The 27,803-nt window shown below is 40.4% G+C and overlaps 1 protein-coding gene across 1 annotated transcript; it reads right to left on the bottom strand.

The window, feature by feature from the left end:
• Positions 1-27,372, bottom strand: HNRNPLL (heterogeneous nuclear ribonucleoprotein L like). Its single transcript, XM_041477189.1, has 13 exons — positions 27,048-27,372; positions 18,584-18,702; positions 18,237-18,474; positions 14,914-14,999; positions 12,968-13,064; positions 12,800-12,872; positions 8,308-8,379; positions 6,599-6,816; positions 6,315-6,436; positions 5,576-5,777; positions 4,645-4,702; positions 4,442-4,540; positions 1-3,289 (listed from the first exon to the last, which is right to left on the bottom strand). Exons 1-13 carry the CDS (start codon positions 27,255-27,257, stop codon positions 3,234-3,236), a joined length of 1,650 nt encoding a protein of 549 aa, XP_041333123.1. The 5' UTR covers positions 27,258-27,372; the 3' UTR covers positions 1-3,233.
• Between the last annotated feature and the right edge of the window lie 431 nt (positions 27,373-27,803).

Here is a 27,803-nt window from a genome sequence, read left to right on the forward strand (position 1 = left end):
AAAGGAGCAAGTTGCATTTAATTACACCAAAAGGGTTTCAGCCAGTAACAAGCCAGCTTGCCCCAAACATCATCCCTTTCTAAAAGACAGACTTAGTGACACCACATCCAGTTGTATCATTCCTTTCACAAAGCAGGATACCCAAACATGACCTCCACGTTTTCTTTTAACTCTTCTCTTTCATCACCCTAGCAATACACACTATCTTGCTGTGGTGGTATAGAAAGTCAAAAAACAACTCTTGACACTTCTTGCATATAAGGAAAAATAAATATAAACAAGAATTAGAGTATCATGAGAAGAGGAACATATCTCCACCTCAACACATCTTTACCCCCAATGAAAGGTGACCAATTGGAAAAAACAAACAAAACATCACCAAAAAACAAAACCCAACAATACAAACAGTGGGACAGACATGAAGATGTTACATGGTGAATGACAGCTGCTTACAAGCAGGGAATGTGCATAGCAATGTTCAATGTTTTGCTTGTGTGACTTAGGCAAAAGAGACAGGAAAAAGCCCTGCATTAAGAGACCTTGAAGGTTTAATTTTAATCTAACGGGTATGGTAATACCACTGCCAAATGAGAGACAAACCTCACTCCCTCTGGAGCAACTGCTTCCCCACCTGCCCCACTGTTTGGGCTCTGTTCTTGGTTCTCTGTTTCTAAAGCAAGATTAAAGGTGAACACAGACCTCATGTGTGCAAGAAAACCAACCTCATTCCTTCCTGAGGACGAGCATCCACTCTTGTAGGCCCAAGAGAAAACATTATTTTCTTTTAACAGAAAAACACCAACAAAAAAATCTTTCCTGTTCTCATGAAGACAGAGATGATTATTAATAAGATGATTATTTTGTGGAGAAAGAAGCTTGCACAATTCTTCAGTCTCCTCTCTTTTCTGCCTTACCTGTCACAGGCTACTCATTTTGCATATGGGCCTTCCAGCTTCTATCAAGTCCTCTATGATACACCCAGAACCATGCTCCATTTGATCTGGGAAGACACAGGAAAGATGCCTTTCACCTGAACATCTTAGGCACTGAATGCTGTGATCCACCGAGGACACCAAAACATTAAAGTGCATTTCTTTTTCTTTTTCTTTTTTTTTTGTTAAACGAAACCTGAATGATTTAAGGGTCACTCATCCCACACTGCAATTTGAAAACAGACTGTTTTTAGTGCTCAACTACAAACGACTTCTGGAAGTACATTAACACAACCAGCAATGGAAACTGTGACAGAAGAAACAGGCTTCCACAGAACATTCAAGTTGATAAAAGAGAAATGAGAGACTGGGAGAGATCTTTTACAGTTAAAACACTAAGCAGCACAGAGCATTTCACCAGCAGCAAGATGTGGCACATGGACTTCTGTGCTGGAGCTGTCTGGAAGCAATTTCTGGGGAAAGAGCACTGAGGCTGAAAGAGTCTCAGCAGTGCCCCTAAAATGAAAGTCTCATTGCCACCTCACAGACAGGAGGCTGGGATTATTCCAAATCCTGTGCTGAAAGACCTGCCAAAGAGCAGCTGGTTTTCAGTTCCCAGTTCAGACACATTAAAAGCCTGATGTGAATACCTAAAACATCCATTACCTGAAGCATGAACAAAATGGAGGTAGACAGGGCAAAAATGAATCATTGTTGATGAGAAAACCTGAAGGACATCTGACACATTTTCCCTTGTATGATAAGGAATATTTGCCTTGAAATTAAGAATGGGGAAAATCCAGTCAATTGAAAGATGTGCAATGCCCACAGCCTGTAAACATCCTACAACATAACCTTTCATGGACAAGCACTCTGCACAAATAACCTTGCATAAAGGACAGATATAGATAAAATCCATAAAGACAGAACAAAGAACTTGTAGGAGAAAGCATAAAACAGCTGATAAAGTAACCCCTCTGCAATGACTAAGAACAGAACTGAAAGAAGCCCTCAGCAATGCACTGCAAATTCAGAAAGGGGAACACACACAGAGCCTAGGACAACAGCTCCCAGACCACATTGCTTGGATTCCTCTTTCTGGGGGCTTAGCCCCAACAAGACAACTCCAGTTCCAGAAGACAGGTTTCAAAGTACTGGGACAGAACAAATCATCTTCTCCAAAGTGAAAGATTTCTCACCTCATTCATTTCACATCACCCAGTCAGTTACTTTATCTGAATCCCACTGAGATTACCTCATCTTAAGCTACACACAAGCCAAGACTATTCACTCAATGAATTCTTTCATGGTCATAATAGATGTTTAAAGTAAATCAGACAGAAGAAAACATTGAATTAACTGTCCAATTAAGAAAGGATATGGTGGGGGCTTTCTTTTTGTTTTAAGTATTTTTACCACCTTGGTTTCTGTTGTGATCCATGTTGTTACCACCCCCAACAACTTTTACCATTTAGTACGTCATAACCACTGCTTTAAAAAAAGAGTCAAAAGGATATGTTAAACACCAAAGATTTAAGTTTAAATCATGGAAAATGAGGATGAACACATTGATACAGGCTTGCAATTTTAATTTTTTAAAAGGCCCCTACGGTGGGACTAGCTGTAGATGGCATCATGCTAATGCAAATGGAGAATAGGATTAAAAAAAAAAAAACAAAACAAAACAAAACCACTTTAAGTATGAATTCATACCATACACGTGTACATACTTAATAATTTTCTGCGTTACCTCTGTTTGAAACTATAAATCAAGTCTGTACTACTAAAAGTTCAGTATGTGCAACATTAACCCAATCAAAGCATTTTATAAATACAAACTTCTTTTTAGTATTGCAACATACTTCACTACTTAACATACTGAAAAACAAGTTCTACATTTAAAATTCTGCTATAATAGTTCTATCTGCCAATTAAGACTACAAATGGAAAAATACTTGCTAATCTTTAACATTTTGAAAATGCAAATATATTTTATTTTTTGAAAAGAAACAATCTTGTTTATCCTACTGGTGCTTCTTTAGACATTTGAAGATACTACACTAACAAAATACAAACTTTGTAGTAAGCTTACAACATGTACTTCTCAGAGGCAAAAATAAAAAAAAATCTGGTTTGTATTTATGAAGGAACATCCATTTATTATAAAACAAGATAAAAGATATTAGAATTAAGTTGAAACAAGGCAACATTAGAACAACCACTTTAGAGCTTTGTGAACGAAGTGTAGTTTTTAACTTGCAAATCCAGGTGAACGTAGCTCTTAACATGCTGTCCTCTTCTCTATAAATGGGATGAAGTAGAGAAGCAAAGCTTCAAGGTGTAAGGGTTGGAGCCATCTGTGAGGAGACAACACAGAACACACCGTGGGCACAGCTCTCCTGCTGATCCACCTCCCACAACTGGCACGTTCACCAGTGCTGTGCATTGCACACTCACACCTCCACTGGGGTTTGCCCCTTTCACATTGCAAGGGAAAGCTTTTCTGCTGTTACCAACTCTCCAAACTGAGATAAAACTGGAACTGTGAACAGTGTGTTATCCATACTATCTTCAAAAATATCCTGCTCCTAAGGTCCATTATTAAGAAGGTAGACCAAAGGTGTGGGGGAATAGAAAAGATTTAACCTGTTAACACTTCACAGGGAGACAAAGCCGTAACAGTTAGAAGGAGGTAGTTTAAAATACTATTAGACACTGGCCTGGATTCACTATTATGTCTTTACACCTGGAAAAATTCCATTTAATTCAGTAAACTGTCTTAATTGTTCAGTGCAGATCTGGCCTATTGTGTACTTGTTTAGCAAGTGAACTCACCCCACTCTGTTCTTGCTAGTTTGGAGCTAAATTCAGCTTGGCTTCACAATTTCTGGCTCTAAAGGGAACATGCTACAGGAGCAGTAAATTGAGATGAACAAGCTGAGTAACTTAAAGAATCCTCTGTTCAAGACATTGCAGATTTCTCTATATTTATTGTGAAAGAATTACAGAATAGCTTGGTTGGAAGGGATTATCTCATTGGATCATCCCATTCCAACCTCCTGCCTTGGGCAGGGATATCACAGGTTGCTCAGAGCCCCATCCAGCCTGGCCTTGAACACTTCCAGGGATGGGGCATCCACAGCTTCTCTGGACAACCTGTGCCAGTGCCTCACCAGCCTCACAGTCAGGAACATCTTCGTAACATCTAAAACTTAAATCTCTCTGAGTTTAAAACCCTTACCCCTTCTCCTATCACTATTTGCCCATGCTGGAAGTCACTCTCCCTTCTTTTTATAGGCCACTTTTAAAGCACTGAAAAGCCACCATAAAGTTATCCTGGAGCCTTCTTTTCTCCAAGCTCAAAAACCCCAGCTCTCTCAGCCTTTCCTCACAGGAGAGGTGCTCCAGCCCTCTGATCATTGTCTAGCAGACACCCTCAGCTACCAGAACCCTCAACTCCTTCTCCACAGGAAAAAAATCCAGCAGTAAGATTAGGAAAATTTACTTACTTGGGACTCTTATCTGGTAGTGATTAAGTACAGTGAGAGCTTCCACTGCATCTGTCTTACATTCCCATTCCAACAGACCAGACAGTGTTTTGGCAGAAGCTGTCAAAATGAGAAACAAAAAATGGGAAGGAGTGGATCAGTAATGGATACTCAGATCAAAACTGGAATCAAGGAACTTCCCAAACAGGTCAAATTTTACTTACGTTTTGGGTCAAACACTTTGTATTTAATAAAGCTGAGAACTTCATGATCCTCACATAACTGTCACAAAAATAAAACAAGATATAAAACTCCAGCAAAAGTGCACATAAACCAATTAGCAAAAATTTCAAGTTCCTGGAAGAGACACACAAAAAGGAAGATTCTGACTTTTTAAGAGAGTTTGCAAGAATTTAAGGCAAATAATTTAAAAAATATGTTTAGATTTGTAACTCTTTAGAATACCATTCTGTAGTATGTAAAACAAGGCCCCTGTATGTGTGATATCACTGCTATCTCCAAAAACATATTAATATAAGTTCTCCTTTTTGACATTCCTACTCCAATACAGTAGCTCTGAAGTTGTTCATACAAGGACACCACTTGGGAATCAGAGTTCACTTTCAGACAGAGTTGGAAAAATGTATTTTATTGAACTGAAAAAGAACTCACTGAACTGTCAGCAATCTTGCCACTGCCTCCACTTAAAGAGGCCCAGTATTGCATGTTTTAAGCATCCAGAGCTCATTTAGGATACAACTGTGCCAAGCGTCCCAGGTGCAGCTGGTCTCCATTCCAAAACATCCTAGCAGTCATTACAGGGAGTCAGTAAATCCTTTGTGAGTTGTAGTCCTAACTTTCATGTATTTGGCTTTGTGTCTTTTCCCTTTTGTCCAAAAACCCCCTACATTAAGCTCCTCAACTTTATTTTCAGGATTTTGTTTCTCACATTAAAAAAATATAAATAAATAAAATTGAGACAGTAACTCCAGAATTGTAAACATATCCAGATGGGCTATAAATATATTTTAAGGAACAGCTCTCTGCCAGTGGCTCTGCTACAAGCCTCCCAGTTACTTGTTTTTAAAAGCAGCACCAGGAAAAACCAGGACAGGGCCCAGAGCGCACTGCATGTCAGCCACTCCAAGTGCTTACCTTTACAAACGTTTCCTCAGTCACACACAGGGGAACATTGTAATAATGCAGCACACAGGAGGGTGGCTGGATGATGTTCTTGGATGCTTGGCCAGCACTGGTGAAGCGATTGTTCTTACTCATGGCAAAATCCTTGTAACTACTCGTGCCATCCTCCAGTTCAAATATCTGGCTTGGAACTACTGAGTGCTGCTTGGAAACACTGGAATTTAAGGATAAAATTTCTTGAATAACTAAGGCTATCATACTTTGCAGGTTATTATCTAACTAGAAAAGAGCTGATGTTTCTTGGGTTGGATTTGACACCTTCCTTTAAAAGTGCAGAAAGAATGGGTAAGACACATTAGGGAATACAGTTTATCAGTGGCCAATCCATGTAATGACAGTATGCTTTATAAACGTAAATAAATAAAATTATAAATAGTAATACATCTTAGAGTGATTGGGGTTAAAAGGGACCTTAAAAATTGGCCTTGAAGTGGCCTTTAACACTTCCAGGGATGGTTCATCATCAGCTTCTCTGGGCAACCTGTGCCAGTACCTCACCACCCTCAGAGTAAAGAATTTCTTCCTAATATCTGACCTAAATTCACCCTCCTTCAGCTGAAAGCCAAAATAAACAGTCACAAATTGGAAATCATAACTCCAACAATGATAACAGAGTGGTGTGATATTGTCCCTTTGAAACCTCATTCCATCTGCCCACTGGTGGACTATTAATCTGATAAAACATATTTACCAGACATTGAGTCTCTTTCCAAATAGCTTGACATTATTGAGATGTGTGACTGCTCTTTCTACAGCATATTCATCACCCATTTCAACCAGTGCTGTGCCTGGAATAGTCTTCATAAATTTCACCTAAGACAGATAAGGTAAAAAAAAAATACATTGCAACAAAGAGCTCAAGCAATAGTTTTATAAAACATTAGGATATATTTTTAGACAACCTCAGACAGGCTTTTTCCAGAGCATTTGAAAGAACTATAGCATTTCCCAAGTTTCTAATCAATTATGCCTTACCTTCTCAATGTTTCCATACAAGCAGAACAGGTTGAATACCCTTGAGCAGTTCATCTTGAGCTGATGCAACCCACTAACCATGACAACTGACCCAGAAGGATTTCCACCGTGCATGTAAGAGGAGGATGCCTGCGGCAATGGATAAGCAACGAGTTCTGGAGTGTCCCGAGATCCCATCCGGTATCGGCTTGGCAAGGGCAACAAAGGACCATGGGAGCCTAAGGAGATGAGACCTTGTTTTTATGCTGTTTGAAAGCATTTTCACTACTTAATCATGCAACAAAGCCCACATACATCATGTATATTTAAAACAGGGGTAGAAGGTTACAGCAAATGCTGAAAAAAGATATTCCAGTAATTACAAAAATCATTATCTTCCCTGCAGCGTGGAAAATATTTGAACATAAAAGTATCAGAGGAAATAATTAAAACCAACATTCAGAAATATTTCCATCTACATACAGAGCTACATGACACCAAGGAAGAATATTACAAAATCAGGATAACAAACCAAAAGGAGTGAGACAGAGATCAGGAGATGACACAGCTCTTTTTCCCAGAGACATGAGATTAAGTCAGAAGCCTGCCTTTCTACAAAATGCTCATTTGCAAGAAACAGGAATACTTAAACCTCCACACTAATACAAAATGAAGTGGTCCTATTTTCCACTATAGATAAAGTGACAAGTTTCACTGAAATAGACAATTTCTTTTTTTTTCCCTTTTAGTGATGAGACACTACTAGTAAGCAATACCTCTGTTCATAGAAAACATCAGTATAACAGACCAAAGAGGGAGAATCCCTGTTTTTCTGAGACAAAAATAATGTGAAACTCACATAAGCCAAGTATAAAAGGAATCTTTTGTCTTTTTTTTCCCCAGCAAAAAGCAGTAATGATAGGGAATAGTATAGGAGATGGACACATTACTTAAGGTGGAAGGATGTATCAGGAGAATGAAACATCGCTGAATCAAGGTGGGACTTGGAAATGCTAGAGATTTGAAGAACCTTTGGAAGGAGTAGATAGGATGCCAACCTACATTGTAAAATATCATAAATACCTTTGCAAAGAAAGAGGCAAGACAAATCACATTGCACCTGACAGCTGAGAGAGTAACTAACTAGAAAAGTCACATGTGAGTGGGGACATTTGTTTCTCCACCCTGAGGTGTTCACTCAGCACATGAAAGCAACAGCAGGTCTTGCCTTACAGAGAGCACTGGTAACAAACACAGTACTTTAGACCACTGATTCCAAAACATCATTCCTCTACAGTCACATAGCTGTACCGTTTCTCAATAATCTACATTAGAAGTGCAGATGCCAACAATTCATAGCTTTGCATGCAAAAACATTAGAGCTCTCTGTTGTACCAAACCACCGATTATGCCATGTGGCCATTTTCTAGAAGAAAACAGCTTTCCCAATCCAGGTATCATTTTCTACCCATTGCCAGGGTGATGGCAACTGAAAGGAAACTTTCTTCCAAGGAATAAACCTGTAGAGCTGAATGCTTTGGGTGACAGAAGAGGTGAGGCAATGAGTGCACGTGATTTCACTGAACCAGCAGTGTTTCAGAAGGCAGACTGAGAGCACTGCAGGTGAACTGCTCATGCTGAAGGAAACCACAGCCAAGCATTGATTAAATATTTAGAACTCCACAGAGCATGTAAGAAATCATAACCAGCTGTCATCCCATGTTACTTACCATAGCCATCATGTCTAAAGGATGATGGGTGCTCTCCCAAAATAGCTTGTCTCTGCCGGCCCTTCCCTCTGTCTAATGTGGGAAGGGAAAGAAATCAGTTTAGTATGCACAACCAGGCACTTGATTTCTCCAGTTAAGACACAAAGCTTCTAGTTAAGAAGGGAAAAAGTAATTTGAGTCCTTGTTAATTTTATAAATAATTTCTCATTCACTCTATGTCTAAAAATACAAGCTGTAGCCCTGGGACACCAAAATTAAAAGACTACCATCTGTATAACAAATTGCACTTAAGTTGATTGGGGGCAGTGGCCAATGAGGAGATGCAGACATTTAAAGTTTATGGAGATACCCAATAGTTCTCCTAAACAGACATCACACATTAGTATAGAAAACACCATACAGCAGGATTTACCCATGTGTCTCTTAAAACAAATTTGAAATGCAGTACTTTTGAAAGACAGTACCTGAATCATAATATTAGCTTCAACAGCAACACATTTTCAAAGTGGGCTTCTTTCAAGAAGTTTCAGCATAAGCCAACAACAACCTGTATTACATGGTTTCATAATCAGTAAACAGAGAGCATTACATATGTGTACATATATATTTACAGAACACCTACTGATTTATGGGCGTGCTGAAAGGATTGTACATTGTGGCATTATCAGCAGCACATAACAGTTCAACTGAGGGAAAGTATCACTGAGTAATGCACTTAAACAACAGTCAATCCTTTAAGAAAACCCAGTTCTCTAGGATATAAAGTTAAGCAAGGGGTCTACATTAATGGAGGGAGCAATGCCTCACAGCCAAAGCTGTATTTTTCAATCAGATCCATGCTGCATGACAAAAAAAAAAAATCTAAACTTCCAGATTTCTTTACGGTAAGCAATAACTCTTTTCTTACAATAAAAAAAAAAGCCACATTGAAAAGATGGGGCAAGACATTTATCAGTTTACAACAATTCTCAGGAAATTTAAGTATGACTGCTGAAAAGAGTAACTCCAGCCCAATGCAGTTGGAGGTATTTTCCCCAAAACCCAGGAACTATTTGATTACACAACAGTGGTAGATGAAAACACATGTGGCCCCTTCTGCTCAGGATTTTGAGGCCAGGTTCCAAGTCAGATATTTACTTTGGCAGTGAAATCTGAAGAGAGAGCAGTCCTGAATACTTCCAAATATATAGAAGAAAGATTACTGTTGTCAAGTTTACTTTTCCACTCCCTTTTCAGGGTAACAGCTCTGGTTTTTGGCTCTAAAAAGCAAATGAGCAGTCAGATCAAGTATTTTGAGCATTTGAACTGTACGCAGTAATCATCTTTCAGAAAAATCAGTTTTGTAATTCCAATCTGCGTAGCTAAATGCTTTGAAACTGCCCACAGTAAAATACAGTCAAGAATCACATTCTTCAAATAAAGAATTCTGTGAGAAAAGTTTGACAAATATTTCCTCCTCATGGTGGTGCAAGTCTCTCCTTGCCCCACGCTTATTCCTTCCTTGAACAAAGCCCCTGGACTGTGCCAGTACAAATACTTGTGTAAACAAGCATTGAAACACAAGAACCAACCTGTGTTAAAAATAATTCTGAAAGAAAAGGTTCTTTATGATCTTGTTTAAGCTTGGGTTCCTTGATTTTTAGTTTTGTTTTTACATCAGGTCCTTGAGTCACTGAGCAAGGTAGTATTACCACCAAAAGAAATGCTCCAAATGACAGTTTGAAATTTCTGGCTAAAGGCCAGTAGAATACTAAGTCAGGTGGGTTTACTTCATTCAGTCTAATGCGATATGAGTTCATAGCAGCAGGCACTTGTTGGAAGTTTACTTTAGTGGAGAAAGATTATGGTCAATTTATTAAAGAACTAAAAACCAGTTCCTAAAATAAATCATTAGTAAAACGCATTTCCTTCCTAACATTTGAAGGGCAGGTGTGAAATTCTGAAAGGATTTATTGGCATGTCTGTCCTTGGAATGAAATTCCTTTGTGATAAGATCTTTGCTGCAGTGAGAGCCCTACAGCTCAGGTCACACTATGTTCAAAACCCAAATAGTGCTGTTGCAAGAGTGAGTTGAAGGACAAATACATAAACTCTTTCAAAGAAAACCCCAACTCCTGGATTACTTTATGAGCAAAACTGCTCTATATGTCTGTTTTCTCAAGTACATTTTACTGTTCATTCAACAATTTATATTCCCATTGTCCACACAAATGGATGTGGATCACAGTAAATGAAAAATCATGCTACATACAATATGTAATGATTGAGATATATATATATATATATACATAAAATACAAGTCTAGTTTTTTTCCTCTTATGTGTAGTAGGGTGCTTATGTATAGAGAATAGAAACAGCAATAAAAGAAAAAGAGCAAAGTTCTTGAAAAGAGCAAGCCACATCTATCCTAAGTTTTTCATTTTCCACTGTTTGCTCGAGTTTGGGGAAGTTTCAGTTCATACAGTCATACCTATCTGCAGACCAATTACACAATGCATTTAGATGCACAGTGTTACACATCAGCCTCCAAACACTGCAATGATCAAAAGATACAAGGATCAAATTAATCCTTTCAATTTTTCAAATTCAAAACTTCAGATTTTTTTCTTGTTACTTTATGAGCAAAACTGCTCTATATGTCTGTTTTCTCAAGTACATTTTACTGTTCATTCAACAATTTATATTCCCATTGTCCACACAAATGGATGTGGATCACAGTAAATGAAAAATCATGCTACATACAATATGTAATGGTTGAGATATATATATATATACACACATATATATATATAAAATACAAGTCTAATTTTTTTCCTCTTATGTGTAGTAGGGTGCTTATGTATAGAGAATAGAAACAGCAATAAAAGAAAAAGAGCAAAGTTCTTGAAAAGAGCAAGCCACATCTATCCTAAGTTTTTCATTTTCCACTGTTTGCTCGAGTTGGGGGAAGTTTCAGTTCATACAGTCATACCTATCTGCAGACCAATTACACAATGCATTTAGATGCACAGTGTTACACATCAGCCTCCAAACACTGCAATGATCAAAAGATACAAGGATCAAATTAATCCTTTCAATTTTTCAAATTCAAAACTTCAGATTTTTTTTCTTGTCCTTGAGTTTCTTCAGAATCCCTTTCCTTTGACTCAAGAATTTGAGAAAAAAAAATTGAATCCCAATACAAACAGTCATAATCTACAAGCTGCACCCAATACTGTAGCTCCCTTGTTAACTTTTTACAAGAACTTCATTTTGAAAAGCCAAGCCCTAAGTTTTTAGTTGTACAACAGTTTCACAAGCCCAGTGTCTCTGCAGAATTATTCTGAAAGTGCAAATCTCTTGAGACAGCCACAGCCCTGGCTCTCATGTAGCCTTTGATAAGTAGATACTCTATCTTGGTCACATTGTCTTCACTTTTCTAACTTTACATTGAACATATTATTGTACATAGGTTACTGAACACTGCACTCAATAGTTACAGATTTTTTGTTATTTTAAAAGAAACACTTCACAGGAGTTAGGCTAGACAGCAGTTTGACTGTACATATATAATCATAGTTTCCACTGACATGAGTTAAGCTCTGAGAATTTTACAGCTGAGTACTCAAGAGACAGTATGCCTGTACCAATTATGAATCTCCCTATTTTATTACTTAAGTATAGCTGAGGGGACTTATTGGTATTGCACTGCTCAGTTCCAATTATCTGCATAAAAGGACTGAACTTCCCTACTACTGAACAATATTTACATTGTTAAGTCTGAGTGCAACTCTCACATACAGCAAGTATAAAAAGATTACAACGTCAATGATATCAACAAGAGGTCCTTAATTTTGTAGGTTCTCAATTTTTCAGTGGTATTTTTAAGGGAAATAAGACCAGCATACATACAAACTTGAACAGAATGGGTACAGTCTATCATGTTATTCATCCCACACAAATCTGAAGTACTGAAAATGTCCTCCTTTAAAAACTTGTGGTGGTGGTGCATGCAGTATGCAGACAAGGTGAACTGCAAGTCTGAGGTTTTTCAGAGGGTTTTTTTGTTTGTTTGGGATTTTTTTTTGCTGATGCCGATGTGGTGCATGATGAAGTGTAGAGTCAGCCTGCTGAAGTCCTCTATCCTTCTTAATGCCTTGTCCAACATAGGGGAAAAGAGTCCTTTCGAAGGAGAAGCAGTGTGCAAGTTTGTAGTTTATAAGGAATAGTCTGTGCCAGGTTTCCTCTCCTCCAAAGAGAGAGAGCTGCTTGGAGAAATGCAAGTCCTTGAGAACTGCGAAGGTGCTTGGAGGTGTGGGCTCCTTGTTGCACTAAGTGGCTCAAGCACACGGCAGTAGGGGGCACTAGGGCTCAGGGTTAACTCCCTGCGGTGGCACAGCCTCCAGCAGCACTGGCCTGCTTTGGAAGGACTGCTGCCACACAGCCTGACCACGTGTGAAGGGCTGGCATTAGTACAGTCAAACAGCTACAGTGAGAACGGATCAGAACCTACCTCGGCGGCCCAGATATGGCTTAGTGTAGTCCCAACTATCGTTGTCGTTCCTAATGACATTAAGTCGAGTTGGCTGTTCAAATAAAGTAAAAGTGAAAGAGGTTAAGCCTTGACTATATGTTTTGGGGTTTTTTTGAGTAAAATTAAAAGAGAAGGTCCAAGCATTACCCTTGCATATTCAATTTTTAGTGTGCAGCATCCTGCATAGATATCTGCTCCATTGAGTGCAGCCTTCGCCTTCTGGGCACAAAACACTGATTCAAACATACACATCATGTTAAGGATCTTTTTTCCCAGGTGTCTCATTCATGTCCCTTTTATCTGATAGGGCCTTTTTACTTTTGTAGCCTGCAGGTATTTCACAATTGTATACACTACAAGAACTCCACAGAGACTTATCACATTAGTTACTGTACATCAAAAAGGATTAAGCGTACACCCTTTTTAGCTCATTAGCCAAAAACCCCCACATAACTAAAAGAGAGACGTGGAGTGAACAAATACTCATCTTACCTCAAAAAAATACAACAGGCAGATGCATGTACCAGGCTCCAACACCCAAGTTATTTCATGTGCTTCTCATACTCCAAGATCAGTTTTGTGATTAGCAGAAAAATGTGCCTGAGCCTTGGCACATCACAACCCATGACCTCACCCATACTCAATAAAATATGGTGTCAGAAAGCCTGAACTTTGCAGCAGAACAGACCTTTTGCACTATCTTGATATCATGCAGTGACATTTTAGAAAAAGTCCAAAACAACAGATTGTGCCTGGGTTTTACCACATTCCTGCAGCCCAACTTCTTCCAAAGTGACACAGGTTCACTGGGGAGCTTAAAAATTAGGAAAGTTAAGTTTCCCAGACTTATAAGAAACTGACACTGGCCAGAAATGGAGAAATAATGGGTACTTCAAGTAGCATTTAAATTTGAGCAAATTTTTGAGCTTTTCAGATAAGACTTTTATTGAAGCTCACTTTCCTTGCCACCCTCAGCTGTTTACCTTGTTGCTGCAATACTTCACTCACATTTGTGAGTTTTCTTTCAATTGCTGGCTGGTTTCATTTTCAATAAAAAGCACGTTACCAAATTTAATTCCAAGGACATAAGGATGGTAGTTTCTGGGTGTGTGCAGGACCCTCCCCACAACTTCCCCAATCTCTCACAAGATGAAGAATAACCCCCAGTTGTGCAAGACATCTGATCCTGACAATTCCATTTATGACAAACTTAACATATACAGTAAGTCAAATTATTGTCTGTTAGGGCACACTGTTTTAAGTTTTCTATATAGATAAACAGCAATTAGTTTGATTTAATAGAAGTCAGGTAGTTCCCTTTGCCTGGAAATTCATCAAGGCAGCCATCACATTGATAGCATCTGAAATCACAGAATGTTGCCAAATAATTTGGCAAATTTTGTCCAGATAACAGTTCAAAAATGGATGTAAATAAAGCTTTAGGAAGAGGGCTGTCAGAGTTTCATAAATTAAGGCCTAATCATACCAGACTTTGGACTTCACAAATCACAGCAACACACCACAATTCTGAACATTCAACCCAAGAACAACTTAAGGCTGCAAATAGAGCAAACAGTAGGATAATAGAGCAGGGAATTTCTTCAACACATGATGCCCAAGAATCAAGGTCAAGGATGCCTAAGTTGGCCTCTGCTTTATGAAGTCAAAATAGTAAGACAAGCAGTACATACTGGGACTATTTTAGAGAGTCTGAAGAAGACAAACTGCACCTCTGCAATCCCTTACCCATTTCCTGAGTATCAACACAGGCAGAAGCCATGAAATTTTTGTGTATAAAGGTGCATATAAGGGGTTGTCAAATCTATGATATAATTCATGTCTGCAATTATTAGGCCTGAGGGACTAGAAACAAGTTTATCAACCACTGATGACAATGCCATTTTCCTAAAAAGATAATATATGCAAGTACTATGTTGTGTTATTGACATACATAAGTTAGAAGTTACCGTGTCTTAGAAATTAAAAAATTATTTGGTCTTAATATCACATGGTATTTTTCTGACATTTGCATGTTAAACCATTTGGAGTCAAGAACCTACAGAAAAAAAAAAAATCACGCTCAAAAAGGATATTCAACCATGGCTTGTATTCCATTTCTCTTGAATATAACAATGCGCTGAACTTTTCCAACAGGGTTGCACACAGTGTACAAAACATCCTAAGGAAGAAGAAAAATAAATTAGATGTTACATTCTAATCACTTATGGTCCACATACCATTCTCCTGCAGTGGCATTTAGCTGCCAAAAAGCAAAGAAAAGGATTGTTAACTTTCCATTTCTTATTTTCCCCTCTACAATTAATACATTCACGATTGGCATTTTTATCAATCAGTATACTACAGGCAACCAAATCTGAAAAACAGGAAAAAAGACTTCCATAAGTACTCAAGCAAATACTGCTTTAACAAGTATCTTCAACTGTGTGAAAACTCAGTAACTGCACCCATGTCTCAAGCTCTGCTACCTTTGAAGCATTAGTATTCCTACCACAGCAGAGAGACAAAGTGACACTTGTAGTTGTAACACATTTCATAGCTTTCCAGCAGCTGAGCTCATAATAATAACTATTCCCAGTTATTCTCTTTTTCAGAGAATAGCTGGGAATAGTTCAAAATGTAAACTTAGCTCATCAAAATGAGAATTTCAACAGTTTTCATCCACCTGAAGCAAGTGAGGACTATGCTCCTTCCTTTCTTTTTATCTAACACAAATACCACCAGAATTATCATTCCAAGACTTTGGTGTACATCCTCAGGTTTTCTGGGGGTCAAGAGGGAGAAGTGGCAAAGGAAGTTGGTATAATATTTATTATGTTTTGCAGAGTAGAGGAGCAACTGGGAGAGAAAGGAGTAGGGGGCATGTGGATTTCTTAAAACTAAAATAAACACAGCCCACACAGCCTGAACCCATAAAAAATAAGACCTGTGAGATCATTTACAGCATGCTTGGCAGCACAAAAGGCTACCCACCATCTCTCCTGTTTGGGAGCAAAGATTCCTAGAAACTTTCCAGCTCCAGATGACATTAATTTTCATAGGACTTTCCTTCATAATTTGTCCCTCAAAAAATATTTTCACAGCCACTTAATTAAAACAAAATAATCTGTCTTTCAAAACATAAGGTCTGCTCAAAACCCTATCAGTGTCATTAGCCAACAGTCACACACACAGCTGGATTTCTTAATTATGTTTCATAATTCAGCTACTTTATATTACCAAATCAATCAAGTGGTTCACCAGACACAATAATGAGGGCTATTTATTAATAATTTAAGCACTTGTATTATATACATACTAGAATATCATAATTCAGTTGCCAAGGTACACCACACCTTCCTGATCCATGTGGGAAAGTCCCTTTGAACAGACAAATGTCTGAAAAAGTTCTGCCCACAGGTAAGGAAACTGAACTCAATGACCTGTACATGACTTCTTGGGCAAAACTCTTTGAAACACCAACACCCCCTATCACACAGGGATGAAAAGCAATTAGGAATTAAATACAGTTAATTTGCCCTTCTTGCCCTTTGCTGTTACAGCCCTCAAAAAAAAGAAAAATGTTCTGTGAGAGAGAGAAGATGTTCAGAATTGTAATTTTGCTTCTGCCACAATTTTTTCAGCACAATTTTTTTAGCACAGTTTTGATTCTGCCACAAGAGGCCTTTGAACAGACCAATTTCTCTCCAAAAACTTGATCTTGTTTTTAAAGTAAAGCTCTTAAAAACTTTACAACAGTTTACTGCAGATGTTCAGACTTGCCACTTAAAACTGGTTGCAATTTTTCATCTCTTTTTTCTAACTGTACTTCAAATTTAAGAAGAGTGTTGAAGAGGAAGAAGTAGTATTGGGCTTTGTGTCTTTTTTTTTTTTTTTGAGAGGGAAGGATGTTTTGTTGATTTTTGTTTTCTTTTGTTGGGGGTGGTTTTTTTAAATAATGCAGACTTTAAATAAGGCATTCTTAAATTAACTAGTTTCTAACCCACTGGACAAGTGCAAAATTTGTATTTTTCTCACCACATTTTTAGCTGTTATGGGCACAGCTGCTCTCCCCAGTTGCTGTGACTGTGCTGCCTTCATTGAGCTCTGCAGCTTGCCAGGAATTCTGGAAATCTGCCTGCTCACAGCACTCATTTGTATATGCTAAAGAAACAGCTGGGGGCAGTGGGAAGGAAGAGGTTAGGGGTGGGTTGTTTGTTTTTAAAAGAGAGCCACTGTGCCAGAGGCTTCACCCTCAGAATTCCCATGGAATTCTCCTAGCCCAGAACCAGGCTTCTGCTCCCAGTTTCTTCAAGCATCCACCTTCAACTCAGCAGCTCAGGCAAGGCAAATTTAAAATGCATGAATGAAACAGAGTTTCCAAAATTTGTATTACAGTCATGTGCAAAGAATACTTTAACTCAGTGAGTGGATTTGTTCACACAGCTCAGAGCAGGTTTGTTTTTAAACACTAAAAAGCAATTCATACCATAGCATGATTTTCTATAGGGAAAACAAAATTCATCACTCACTGATGAATCAACAGACAAAAAGCTACCAATACTTTCACTGTCTTTCACTCTCAAGACAGTGAAAGCAGAAAGCATGATGTGGAACTGACTACTTGAGATAATTTCAGGAATACTAAGTTGCAGTCAATTTGCTCTCATAATATACAGCACATTAAATAAAATTTAATGCTTGCATTAAGTTACTTGGTTCCACACATCCCAAACACTTTGACTGATCTATACCATCCTACATCCCTAAGAAAAGTGACTCATACTTGTATCATAGTACACAATTTAAATTTTTTCCTGAAATATTTCTGTGCAATTTAACATCTACTGTAAAATCTCCTGTGAAAAATATAAGCAGTTAATGCATGATAAAACATAAATGCTTAAATAACAACAACAAAAAAACCCTGTGTCTTAAAAAACCGTGTACACGTGTCATTAATAAATGGCAATAAATTAGGATGCAACTGTATAAATGGCACAACTTCAAATACTAAAAAGGAAAATATCTTGGTCCAAACAAAAGTGAGGAAGATTCCCTCAAACTGGAGTTGATCATCAGAAGATAAAGGTTTTGCCTTTCCACAAAGGAAATACTTAAAGATGAACTGCAATAAAATAACCCTTCCCTACTGTAAAAAATCCTTGCTCTTTAAACATACACCACTCAGAGCCTAAAGGCTATAATAACAATCTTGATGTTGTGGCAACACATTTGGAAATATTCCAGAAGCATGCAGCAACTTAAACATTTCAAAATCCTCACTTCCAATGTCTTCAAATGTATTGCAAATCAGCTGTATGAGACTGAATCCTCTTGAAACATCTTTATTTAAGAACATGTGTGTTAGCTATGTGAATATACAAAAAAATAAACAAAAGAAGATGACAAAACATACCACTGTAATTGGGTAGAGAGGATTCTGAATTGACAACAGGAGAACTTTATTCCCACCGGATGGGTCATCGGTGTTCCCTGGCCGAGTGATCCTCTTGCTCGTGGAGTAGTTGAAGAAGGCCTGCTGCCCAGCAATGTACACAGGTTCATCTGCTGCAAAGGTCACACATTTCTTTGCACTCTCCACGTTTTCAAACTCCACCAGAGCCTGGCGCTTGAACGGCATCATCATGACATAGCTGGGGAGGGAAACATCACACTCATTCCTGATCACTCAAAACAACTCCCAGGTCCCAGATGGTCATTTATGACATGTTTTTTGCCAAACCATTCCCAACAAAGACATACCATATGGTTCCAAACTTCTCAAGAGCTTCCACAAGATCTGCTTCCACGACAGATTCACACAGCCCTCGGACATGGACGACAGGAGAAACAGAGACTTTGTGATGACTTCCCCCGGCATCCTAGCAACAAAATGACATTTTAAAATTCAACACAGAGCAAGGAACACTCCTATCATTAATTAAAATTAAATACTTGGTAGACACTACACTGGGTCCAGAAGCAGCCATCTAAATGCACAATCTAAGCAAGTGTTAAATAATTTAACTTTTCTTTCCAAACGGATTGCCAAGTTCAGTTCCTGAAGTCTACTTAAAATAAAAAGCTTTTCAGACTTAATTAATCTGTTTGCACACACAGGATTTTTCTTGTATTAAAAAAAACCCAGCCATTTAACACTGATTGAATTGCAGGAGGTCTTACACACATCCTATTCATTAGGAGCATAAAAAAAAAAATTAGGACATGTCCAACAGCTAAAATATTTCTGACACTCTGCTTGCTGATGCCGGTATTTTTTTGAGACAAGCTGGGAGAATAAAGAAGCAAGAACAAACAAGGGCCATCCCTCATTGTAAACTGAACACAAATTGAGAAATTTTCCAATGCTCCACAATGCAAGAAAATGCCAGCTCTGGATTATGGTTGAAACAAACTCAGCCTCCCTTCTAATTCTGAACACACATGTTTTTAAAAACTCACAATTTCTGTACATATGGGGCTTTTTCACCCCAAGGCTGACTACTATTAATGGATCCAGACATCATACATTAGCACACAGAGTTCCCACCATAAATATTTTTCAGAGCTACTTTCAGACAGGCTCAATTCTGTGCAGCTGAAGAATTTGGGTTGGGATCAGCTCATCTTCCCATGAAAACCCTGAAGTAAGGCTGAAATTTACCTTAAATATTCTAGGACACAGAGGATTAAAAAAAGAAAAAAAAAAAAAAGTAAGCCAATAATGAGAGATGATAAAAAAAAAAGATTAGAGATAATAAAGGGCACACTAAAATATACTGCGAATACCCAGCACCCAAATTTCATATTCGTTACAGCAGTGTGAAGTTGATGTACTCAAATTTAGTGACTACATCTAACAGATCAAGTCTTGTTGATTTTTCACTTAAGCAGCAGCACAACATCTTCTGGAACTTGAGAGAGATTCTCATTTGTAGCACAAAGGAGCATTGAGCTCCACTAATTAAGTAACCACAATGATTGCTACTACTGTTAGACATTCCTCTCTTCTCTGTCCATTTGAACTACAGAAGCCAGGAAAAAACACATTCCAGATAACTACAAATTGAGTCTTGTGTGTTTAACTCCTGTGGTTCCATGTACAGTTCTCACTAAACAATTACAGATTTTTTTCTTTAAATCAAGGATTTGACCATTCTGTTTGAATCAAAAAACAGCACTTCAGGCTTCCTCAGATGTCAGAACAATCAGATGTGTAATATTTTAAGCTTACCTCACATTTTATTTGTTTGCAGTAGGAAAGCATTTTAAGTGGCAACACATTTCTTTGAATAAGAACTGTGGCAATGCTGGGAAAACACTGCTGGTGATATTTGTGTAAGTTACCTTGTATCCTGAATCAATCAGCTCCCATGTACAGCAGGAGCAGTGATCAAAGTAGTCAGGAAAGGTTAGTACTTTGAACTGCAAATGCTTAGGCAATTGCAAAAGGAACAGAACTACAGAGAGATTTTATTTTCAGCTTATATGTTCTTAACCCACATACACACTTTTCAAAGCTGAAAAAAAGCACCTGAGGAAATCTTCAAGAAAAAACTAACAATAACCACCACTTTTTCCTGCAAACCCTATTACTCTAAGATGTTGAAATAACAGGCACCTTTATTTACAGTCTACAAAACCATTAAAAATTATTACATCAATTATTCATTGCCCTGCATACTTGCTACTACATTAAGATCCCAGTTAGTGCCAGGGGGATGCATTTCCTTTTAGGTTTCTTTAATACACTCAAGAAATCCCATCTAATATTATTTGTGTCTAATCACATGGTGAATACAAGCAATGATTTGCTCATTGAGGCAGACTCACCACAAGGAATAGTTACTAGCAACTCAGTACTTGCTACTTACTACCTCTTTGAACTAATATCTCCATAAATCACATCAAGCTTTTCAGAGAATGGATTCTCATAAGAGTCTTTCATTCTCCCAGCCCTTCCCAGCTCAAACTTCTGGTTTAGTTTCAGTTCATGTTTCTTTGTTATGCACATCCCTTTGTATTTACTAGCAGATACAAATCTTTCCAATAGTGCAAATTGTCTCCTCATGCACATCCCTTTGTATTTTTATCTACCAGCAGGTACTAGCAGATACAAATCTTTCCAATAGTGCAAATTGTCTCCAAAATTATGACTTTTACACTTGCATCTTCAAATCCTTTATCCATGAGTTACATGAACATGTACTGGTATCTGCACTTCTGCAGAATATCAACAAATACAAATTTTGCTTTCTGTTATCGTTTAAGCAACGTTTGGCTTTCCAAACCCAAAAACATCATACAGAAGACATTCTTTTAGCAAGGTTTAGCAAGAGATTTAGAAAGAACCAAAATCTGCCATTATAGTAACCTGCACAGAAGCTTGAGAAGCATGGAATTAAAAAAACTCCCCCAAAACAAAAAACAGAAAAACAACCCACCCACCCCCCCAAAAAAACTTGTGATATCAACAAGTGATGTCTTGGCCACCTGACACAAACTTAAGGACTTACCTACAGAGAATTCAGAACCACTTTTATTCACATAAAACCACTGAGGTGACCAAATCAGAGGGTCTCTGCTTTACTCCAAATAGTTTCTAGCCAGCAGCAGTGAACGGCAGCACAAGAACCAAGCACAAATCACTCCTGAGCCAGGAAGCCCCAAACTAACACTCACAGAGCACATGGGGTGGTGAAGGATGGGGACACGTGCCATAGGTGCAAGAAAAGTCTTCACAACAGGCAGACACACATATTATTGTCAAACAAGTTTTGCAGCTACAAGGCTGCAGTATCAAGCAAATCTGGAATGACCCTGGGTTTGCTCTAAAAGGAGAAATAAAACCACCAGACCACATGAAAAATCAAAAGTGTCTGCAGAGTGTAAAGTGTACAGCTAAGGTCAGAACATTCACAGCTCATCCAGCTGCTGCTGGAATTTCTCCCCAGAGATGAACAATGCAGGATTTTGACCAAGATCTCACAGCTACTGTATCTTGAAGGCTCCATGTGCTACAGTTGGCACACAGACAAAGGTTACATCAAAGCATCTGCTCACACACTGACTAACAACCACCAGTATTTCTCTGCCTACAAAGGAGTCTTTCAGTAACTCAGCTCCTATGAGAGCAAAAAAGCCCCGTGCAGAACTCCAACACTACACTTGCACTCCACCAAAGCCAGGAGAACAGAGTAGCCAATGTTATGGCTGTACCATTTATATATATATATATATATATATGAAATAGATAGATAGATAGATAGATAGATAGATAGATATCTTAAGGGGATTTGAAAGCTCAGTAATGTTTTCTTGAAGAATCATTAGGCTGGACAGAAAATGCAGTTAATTTAAATAGATAATGGAGCAGACATCCTGCTCAAGACCAGTAACAAGGACAGAAAAGGTTTCCCTCAAGAAAGAAAGCAGGAACATAAAAATCCTTGCCCTGAAACAAAGCTAAGGCACAAAGGGAAGCACTGACATATGCAAGCAGATGAAGTACAAACAAGTGACTTCACACACCTAAGACTGCAACAGAAGCAGCTTCAAAGAACGGCTGTGGCATTTTAACATCCATTTTTCGGTGACCTACATACCTCTAGACAACATTTGAAACATATTGATGGTTCCCTGCCAACTAATTAGTTTGCCATTCCAAAAAGGAAGAAAGTCATCATGGGCTGTATAATTAGAAAATTCTAATCTGGATTTGATGAGCAAGACATGGAATGATCCATGTCTTGCTCATCAAGTCCAGATTAGAATTTTCTCACCGTTTGCACAAAAACGTGTCCTTTGTCCTTTCTGCAGACAGACACTTTCCAGTCAGTATACTCATATTAGCCCTATTAATTTGTACTACCTTTTTTTGAGCATCTGCTTCTTTGTCTTTCACTATTTATCTCCTCCATCTCTCTTTTTTTGCCCTCACTGCAAAAGGATGGCACTTCTCCTTCATATTCCCTCTGCCAAGTACCTAAATATACACTTACTTAGTTTCTCACCTTTTAGATTATCTTATTCACTCCCAACTTTCTCCTCTCTCTGCACCCCTCTTAACTGGTCTGAAATTTGTTTTACAGATACAATAGAACTGGTGGTGGGTGGGGAGAAGTGTCTCAGAAGAACCAAGCAGACAAGACTAAGTTAAGGTTCCACGGCAGTGGAATAATGTATCAGTTTTGCATATCCTGGATTTGTGCTTTTTTAATTGTTGTTGGTTGGTTTAGGGGCCTGGGGGGCAGGGCTACACAGAAGAAGGGGATTAAAATTAATCACACCCCACGCTCTGGAAGCAATTTAGTTTTGTTTTGAATGAGGAGTTTAGGTATCATTTCTCTTTGTTTAATGCATCTCTACTACTGTGTCCTTTCAACAATTTCAGCTGCTACAGAAAGAATGCCTGCACTACGACCCCTTCTGTTAACTCTGAATTTGACCTGAAATTCAGGTATTTGGACCATATCATTGTCCCAAGTCCCTTCCAACTGAAACAGTCTATTCTACTTTCCTCTCTGCTCATGACAATCTGAATATCCTTAAAATACATATAAATAAATAAATAAATAAATAAATAAAACTACGCAAACATCATCCCAAACCAAAACCCTACACAACACAACATCATCAGGAGATTCAATCGGAGATACTGGAAGACGAACCAGCCTGAAGGTAATGTTTTGGATTTTTTTTTTTTTTTGCAGGAGGACAAAGGAGGGAAGATGATTTACATTTACTCAAAACCAGCTTCTAGGATGGAGTTCACTGAAGAAATGGACAAGTCAGTGTAAAATAGGTGAAGATCTGAACTCATTGCATTTAGCTGCTGTTGCCACACTGCTGGTGTTAGACACGAAGCAACTGGGTTGCAAGGAGAGCTGCTTTCCATTTAGCACCCAGGAGGTTTCAACAGAGTGGCTGAGAAGCTGCAGGATCACATCCCTGTTTTACCTTGCAGCAGCTGATAGCTCTGTTTGTGTATTCAGACACCACATCTCACTTCCCCAACTGTAAGAACAGAGATAACAGATTTTCCTGACTTCACTAGAATGCTTAGGAGTAGGTATGTCAGAGACAGTGAGGGAAGTGAATGCTACGGGTGGTACAAATACAACATTAATCCATAAAACCAGCATTTAAGGGAGGGACAGGGGATGGAGCTGAAAGGCCCTCAAAACTCCCTTTAAACACAGCTCTCAGCCCACATTATCCCAGTGTCCTGACCCTCTGCTACACTGCAAATCTGGTTCCTCTGACAGGGCTTCACCACCACTCAACACTGCTTCTGTAATGGTCATTCTTCCAAATCACACTCTCTCCCACTGAATGCTCCTGCAGGAACACATCCGCTCCTTCCCTGGCCAACATCCTGGTCTGTTCCTGGCTCTTCTGGCTCCTCAGCCTGGAGATGAGCCATGAAGCAGAGGGTACACCTCTGGCTTACGAGAAGTCTCCCCACAAGTGGGAAACAGAGAAAAACAAAGAGCAAAATAAATGTTGGATTCCCTCTGGAACTCACATAGAGATTTCTAGGCACCCTTTTCAAAAAATCTAACCAAAAGAAACCCCACAACAACAAAAGACACAAAACAAAACAAAAAAAACAGAGGCATGAAGGGCTTCTTCAGCCAAATGCAACAATCCCAGAACAGTAAAGGAAACTGCCACGATAATAAATACAGCCCAGGAGGGTGACCCCACCAACCTGCCAGAGGAGTCCTAGCACAAAAGAGCTTTTATACAAGGGCATATAACCCTTATGAGTGTACAGTTCACTGATATTCCAGTGCACATGTGAGGGAAAAATAAATTAAAATAAAATTTAAAAATAATTAGAAAAAAACCCTAACAAATCATATGGCTGCCAGACTCATATCACTCTTTACCCTGATCATCCATTTCTTATCATCATTTCACCATCATTTCCCATTTCTCCTCCTAATTCCCCATTCACTATAGCTCCTCCTACTTATTTTTCTGCTCTCTTCTGAGGAATCCAGGACACTTACACTTCTTCCCTCCCCTCAGCCTACCTTCATCTTGTATGTCTGAACCACATACAACTTTTATAAGCTGAGAACATTTCCCTGCAGGGGAATCAGTAAGATACACCACAGAATACATAAGTTTCCTGCACATTTTTGTATCTGTTAGAGAGAAAAAAACATGAAAATTCACATTAACTAACTTGACTTAACAGAAGTTGGCATTTTGCTATTAAAAGCTTCACATAAAATTACTACCAAAAGCACTTGGTCATTCACTTTTCATATCTCCATTTGATGTTACAGCTTATGCTTAAGGAACCACTTTCATCTCCAGCATCAAGACAACTCCTGCCTCCCCAACACTGAATCTGTGAATACAGTTTTGCCAATAAATTGTCAATGACACTGCCACACCCAGCTGCCGAAAACCCCTCCTGTTCTTGACTTGCTGCACATTTGTTTCAGTTTCTGTACTCACAAGCCTCAGCACATGCCATACTTGAGATGCAAAAGGTGAAGTCACATACCCCATGGTGTCATTACCATGAAGGGTAAACTTGAATAAACTGAGACATTGAGGCATCATGAAGACACTCTGAGCCAGAGCCCAGCAAGAAGGAAAAAGAGACATACAAGAACTAGTTGATTTCATAAAGGTGCAGAAAAGAGGAAAGGCAAAAGCAGAATTTCCTTCCTACTTGAAACACTGCACGGCATTCAGCTCTCCTACATGACAAACCTTCCAGACAACTTAAGCAAGTATAAGGATTTCTGCCAGCACTGGCCTTTAAGACAGAGCACATTACTAAGTCTTGACTGCAATAGAGATGATGCTCTGTCACAAGAAACTTGAGAGTTAAAGCAGTTCTGTCCAGAAATTTATTTTGTTACAGTTTATCAGGAAACTTTTGTAATAATGTGCTGCTTTGGGCTAGGGCAAAATTAATTTTCTCCACAGTACCATGGGCAATATTTTGGATACGTGCTCGAAACAGTGTTGATAACACAGAGGTTTTCCTTCCTGCTGAGTAAGAATCAAGGCTTTTTCTGCTTCTGCTGTGGCTCCACATGTGAGCACAGCCGAGACAGTGACCCCAGGTGACCTAAGGGATATTCCAGACCCTACGGAATCCCACTCAGCATATAAATAGTGGGGGAAGAAGAAAGGAGAGCAGGATTTTCCTCACTTGTACCCTTTTGATTCCATCAGCCCGGGCAGGAGTCAGCTGTGCAGTGCTTGGTTGCAGGAGAGGGTTAAACCACGACAATAAATTCAGCAGGCACCTTCTCTACCAATAGATTTAACTGACAGAGAAATGGTAGCAGCAAATGCTCCCTCACTAACTCATCCCAGTGATAAGCAAGTTCATTTTAACAAATCACAAAACGAGCTTTGACATTAAATCAATGTTTTCTTGATTTGGCTTATTCAAGTAAGATACAGAAAGAGCCATCAAGGAGAAAAATGGTTGTAATCAGATGGACAATTAGTTAGATAAGGAATCAAACAGCAGACAGAAAAAGCTCGTTAGCTCAAATTTATGGGTCAAGGACTACGTTGATACTTAAGATGCAAATTCACGAGAAAAAGGTGCGTAGCAAAAAAAAAAAAAAAAAAAAAGAAAGCAGAATTAGAAATTAATTTTAAAAGGAGGCAGTGGTTTAAGATCAGCCTTATCGCCGTGCGGTGCCAGACACAAAGGTAGAACGGAGGATGGAAGAAGCCTCGGCCGCGGTTGCAGCCCCGCCGCCGCCCCCCCGCTCGGTGTTTCTATAGTTACGCTCAGCAACAGGGCCGGCACCAAACTTGCAATGGCGATGCCCCGAAAGGCACCCAGCTGCCCGCGGAACGGGGCAGCCCGTGAGCTCCCGCACCCACCTCCCTCGCACCCACCCGCCCCTCAGGCTGCGGGCTCGGCCCCTGCCCGCGGGCGGCGAGGAACAAGCGCACGCCGGCGGCGGGCAGCGCGGACCCGGCCGGAGCCCCCGCCATTCCCACCCCGCCGGAAGCGCCTCCATGCCTGGGAAGAGGGCAGAGGCCCCGACCCCGGGAAGGCCTCGCGGCCGCGGGCAGCCCCCCGCCCCTCCCCGAGCACGGCCCCCTGCCCGCGGAGCCGCGCCGGGGGCGGTCGCGGCCTCGCCCGCGGTAGGGGCGGGGCGGGACGGGTCCCCCCCCCCCGCCGGCAGCCTGAGGGGAGCCGCCCCCTGCCCGCCGGCCCCGCGTCCCTCACCCCGCCCGAGAAGCCGCCGCCGCCGCCGCGCGATGCGGGGGGCTTGTCCCGCCGGCCCTCGCTGTCCTCCGCGCCGCTGTACTCGATCTCGCCTTCCTCGGCAGCGGCGCTGGGCTTCAGCCGCTTGGCCTGGCTCTCGTAGGCGCCGTCTTCCTCCTCCTCCTCCTCCTCTTCCTCCTCGTACCGCTCTCCGGACGACGGCGACGACATGTCCGCGGGAGGGAAGGGGCTGCCGGCGGGGGAGACGACGCGGGAGCAGGGACGGAGCCGGCGGCGGCACCGAGCCCGAGCGATGCTCTGTGCCCGGCCCCCGCACACGGCCCGCCCCGCGCCGGCACACGGCCCCGCCTCCCCGCCCGCCGCAGGCACCGCGATTGGCTCCAAGCCGAGGAGGGAACGAGTGCAGCGCGATGATTGGTCAATAAGCGTGTCCATCAGGCAACAGCGCGGTTCGATTGGGCGGGGAGCGCGCCCGTCACCGCCCTGTGTGGCCGCCTCGGCCCCGCCCCGTGGCCTCGGTGCCTGAGGGCTCGGTCGGGGGGAGGCGGCGGAGACGCTCCGGGGGTCCCCCGGTGCCCGCCCTGCGCCCCCGGCCCCGGGGCCTCTTCCCTGCCGATCACCACCTCCGGCTGCCCCCGCCGCCTTTGTCTCCTTCCTAGAGCCACCGGCTGGTGGGGCAGCGCGGGACGCGGACCCCGGCGCTGCGGTCCGCCAAGAGCGGCGCGGCCGGTGTGTCCCGGCTGCGAGGGCCACGAC

This window comes from Pyrgilauda ruficollis, unplaced genomic scaffold (genome assembly GCF_017590135.1).
Source record: "Pyrgilauda ruficollis isolate IOZ18807 unplaced genomic scaffold, ASM1759013v1 scaffold4, whole genome shotgun sequence".
Classification (NCBI taxonomy): Eukaryota; Metazoa; Chordata; class Aves; order Passeriformes; family Passeridae; genus Pyrgilauda; species Pyrgilauda ruficollis.

What these genes read in the sequence shown, in the direction of transcription:
- HNRNPLL (XM_041477189.1), bottom strand. Translation starts at nt 27,257, where the DNA reads ATGTCGTCGCCGTCGTCCGGAGAGCGGTACGAGGAGGAAGAGGAGGAG. An exon ending in GGAATACAAGCCATGGTTGA is followed by an intron (nt 13,065 to 14,913) that starts ATATCCTTTTTG and finishes CATGATGTGTAT; the next exon opens with GTTTGAATCAGTGTTTTGTG. An exon ending in GGAAAGAGACTCAATGTCTG is followed by an intron (nt 5,778 to 6,314) that starts GTAAATATGTTT and finishes CTTAAATTCCAG; the next exon opens with TGTTTCCAAGCAGCACTCAG.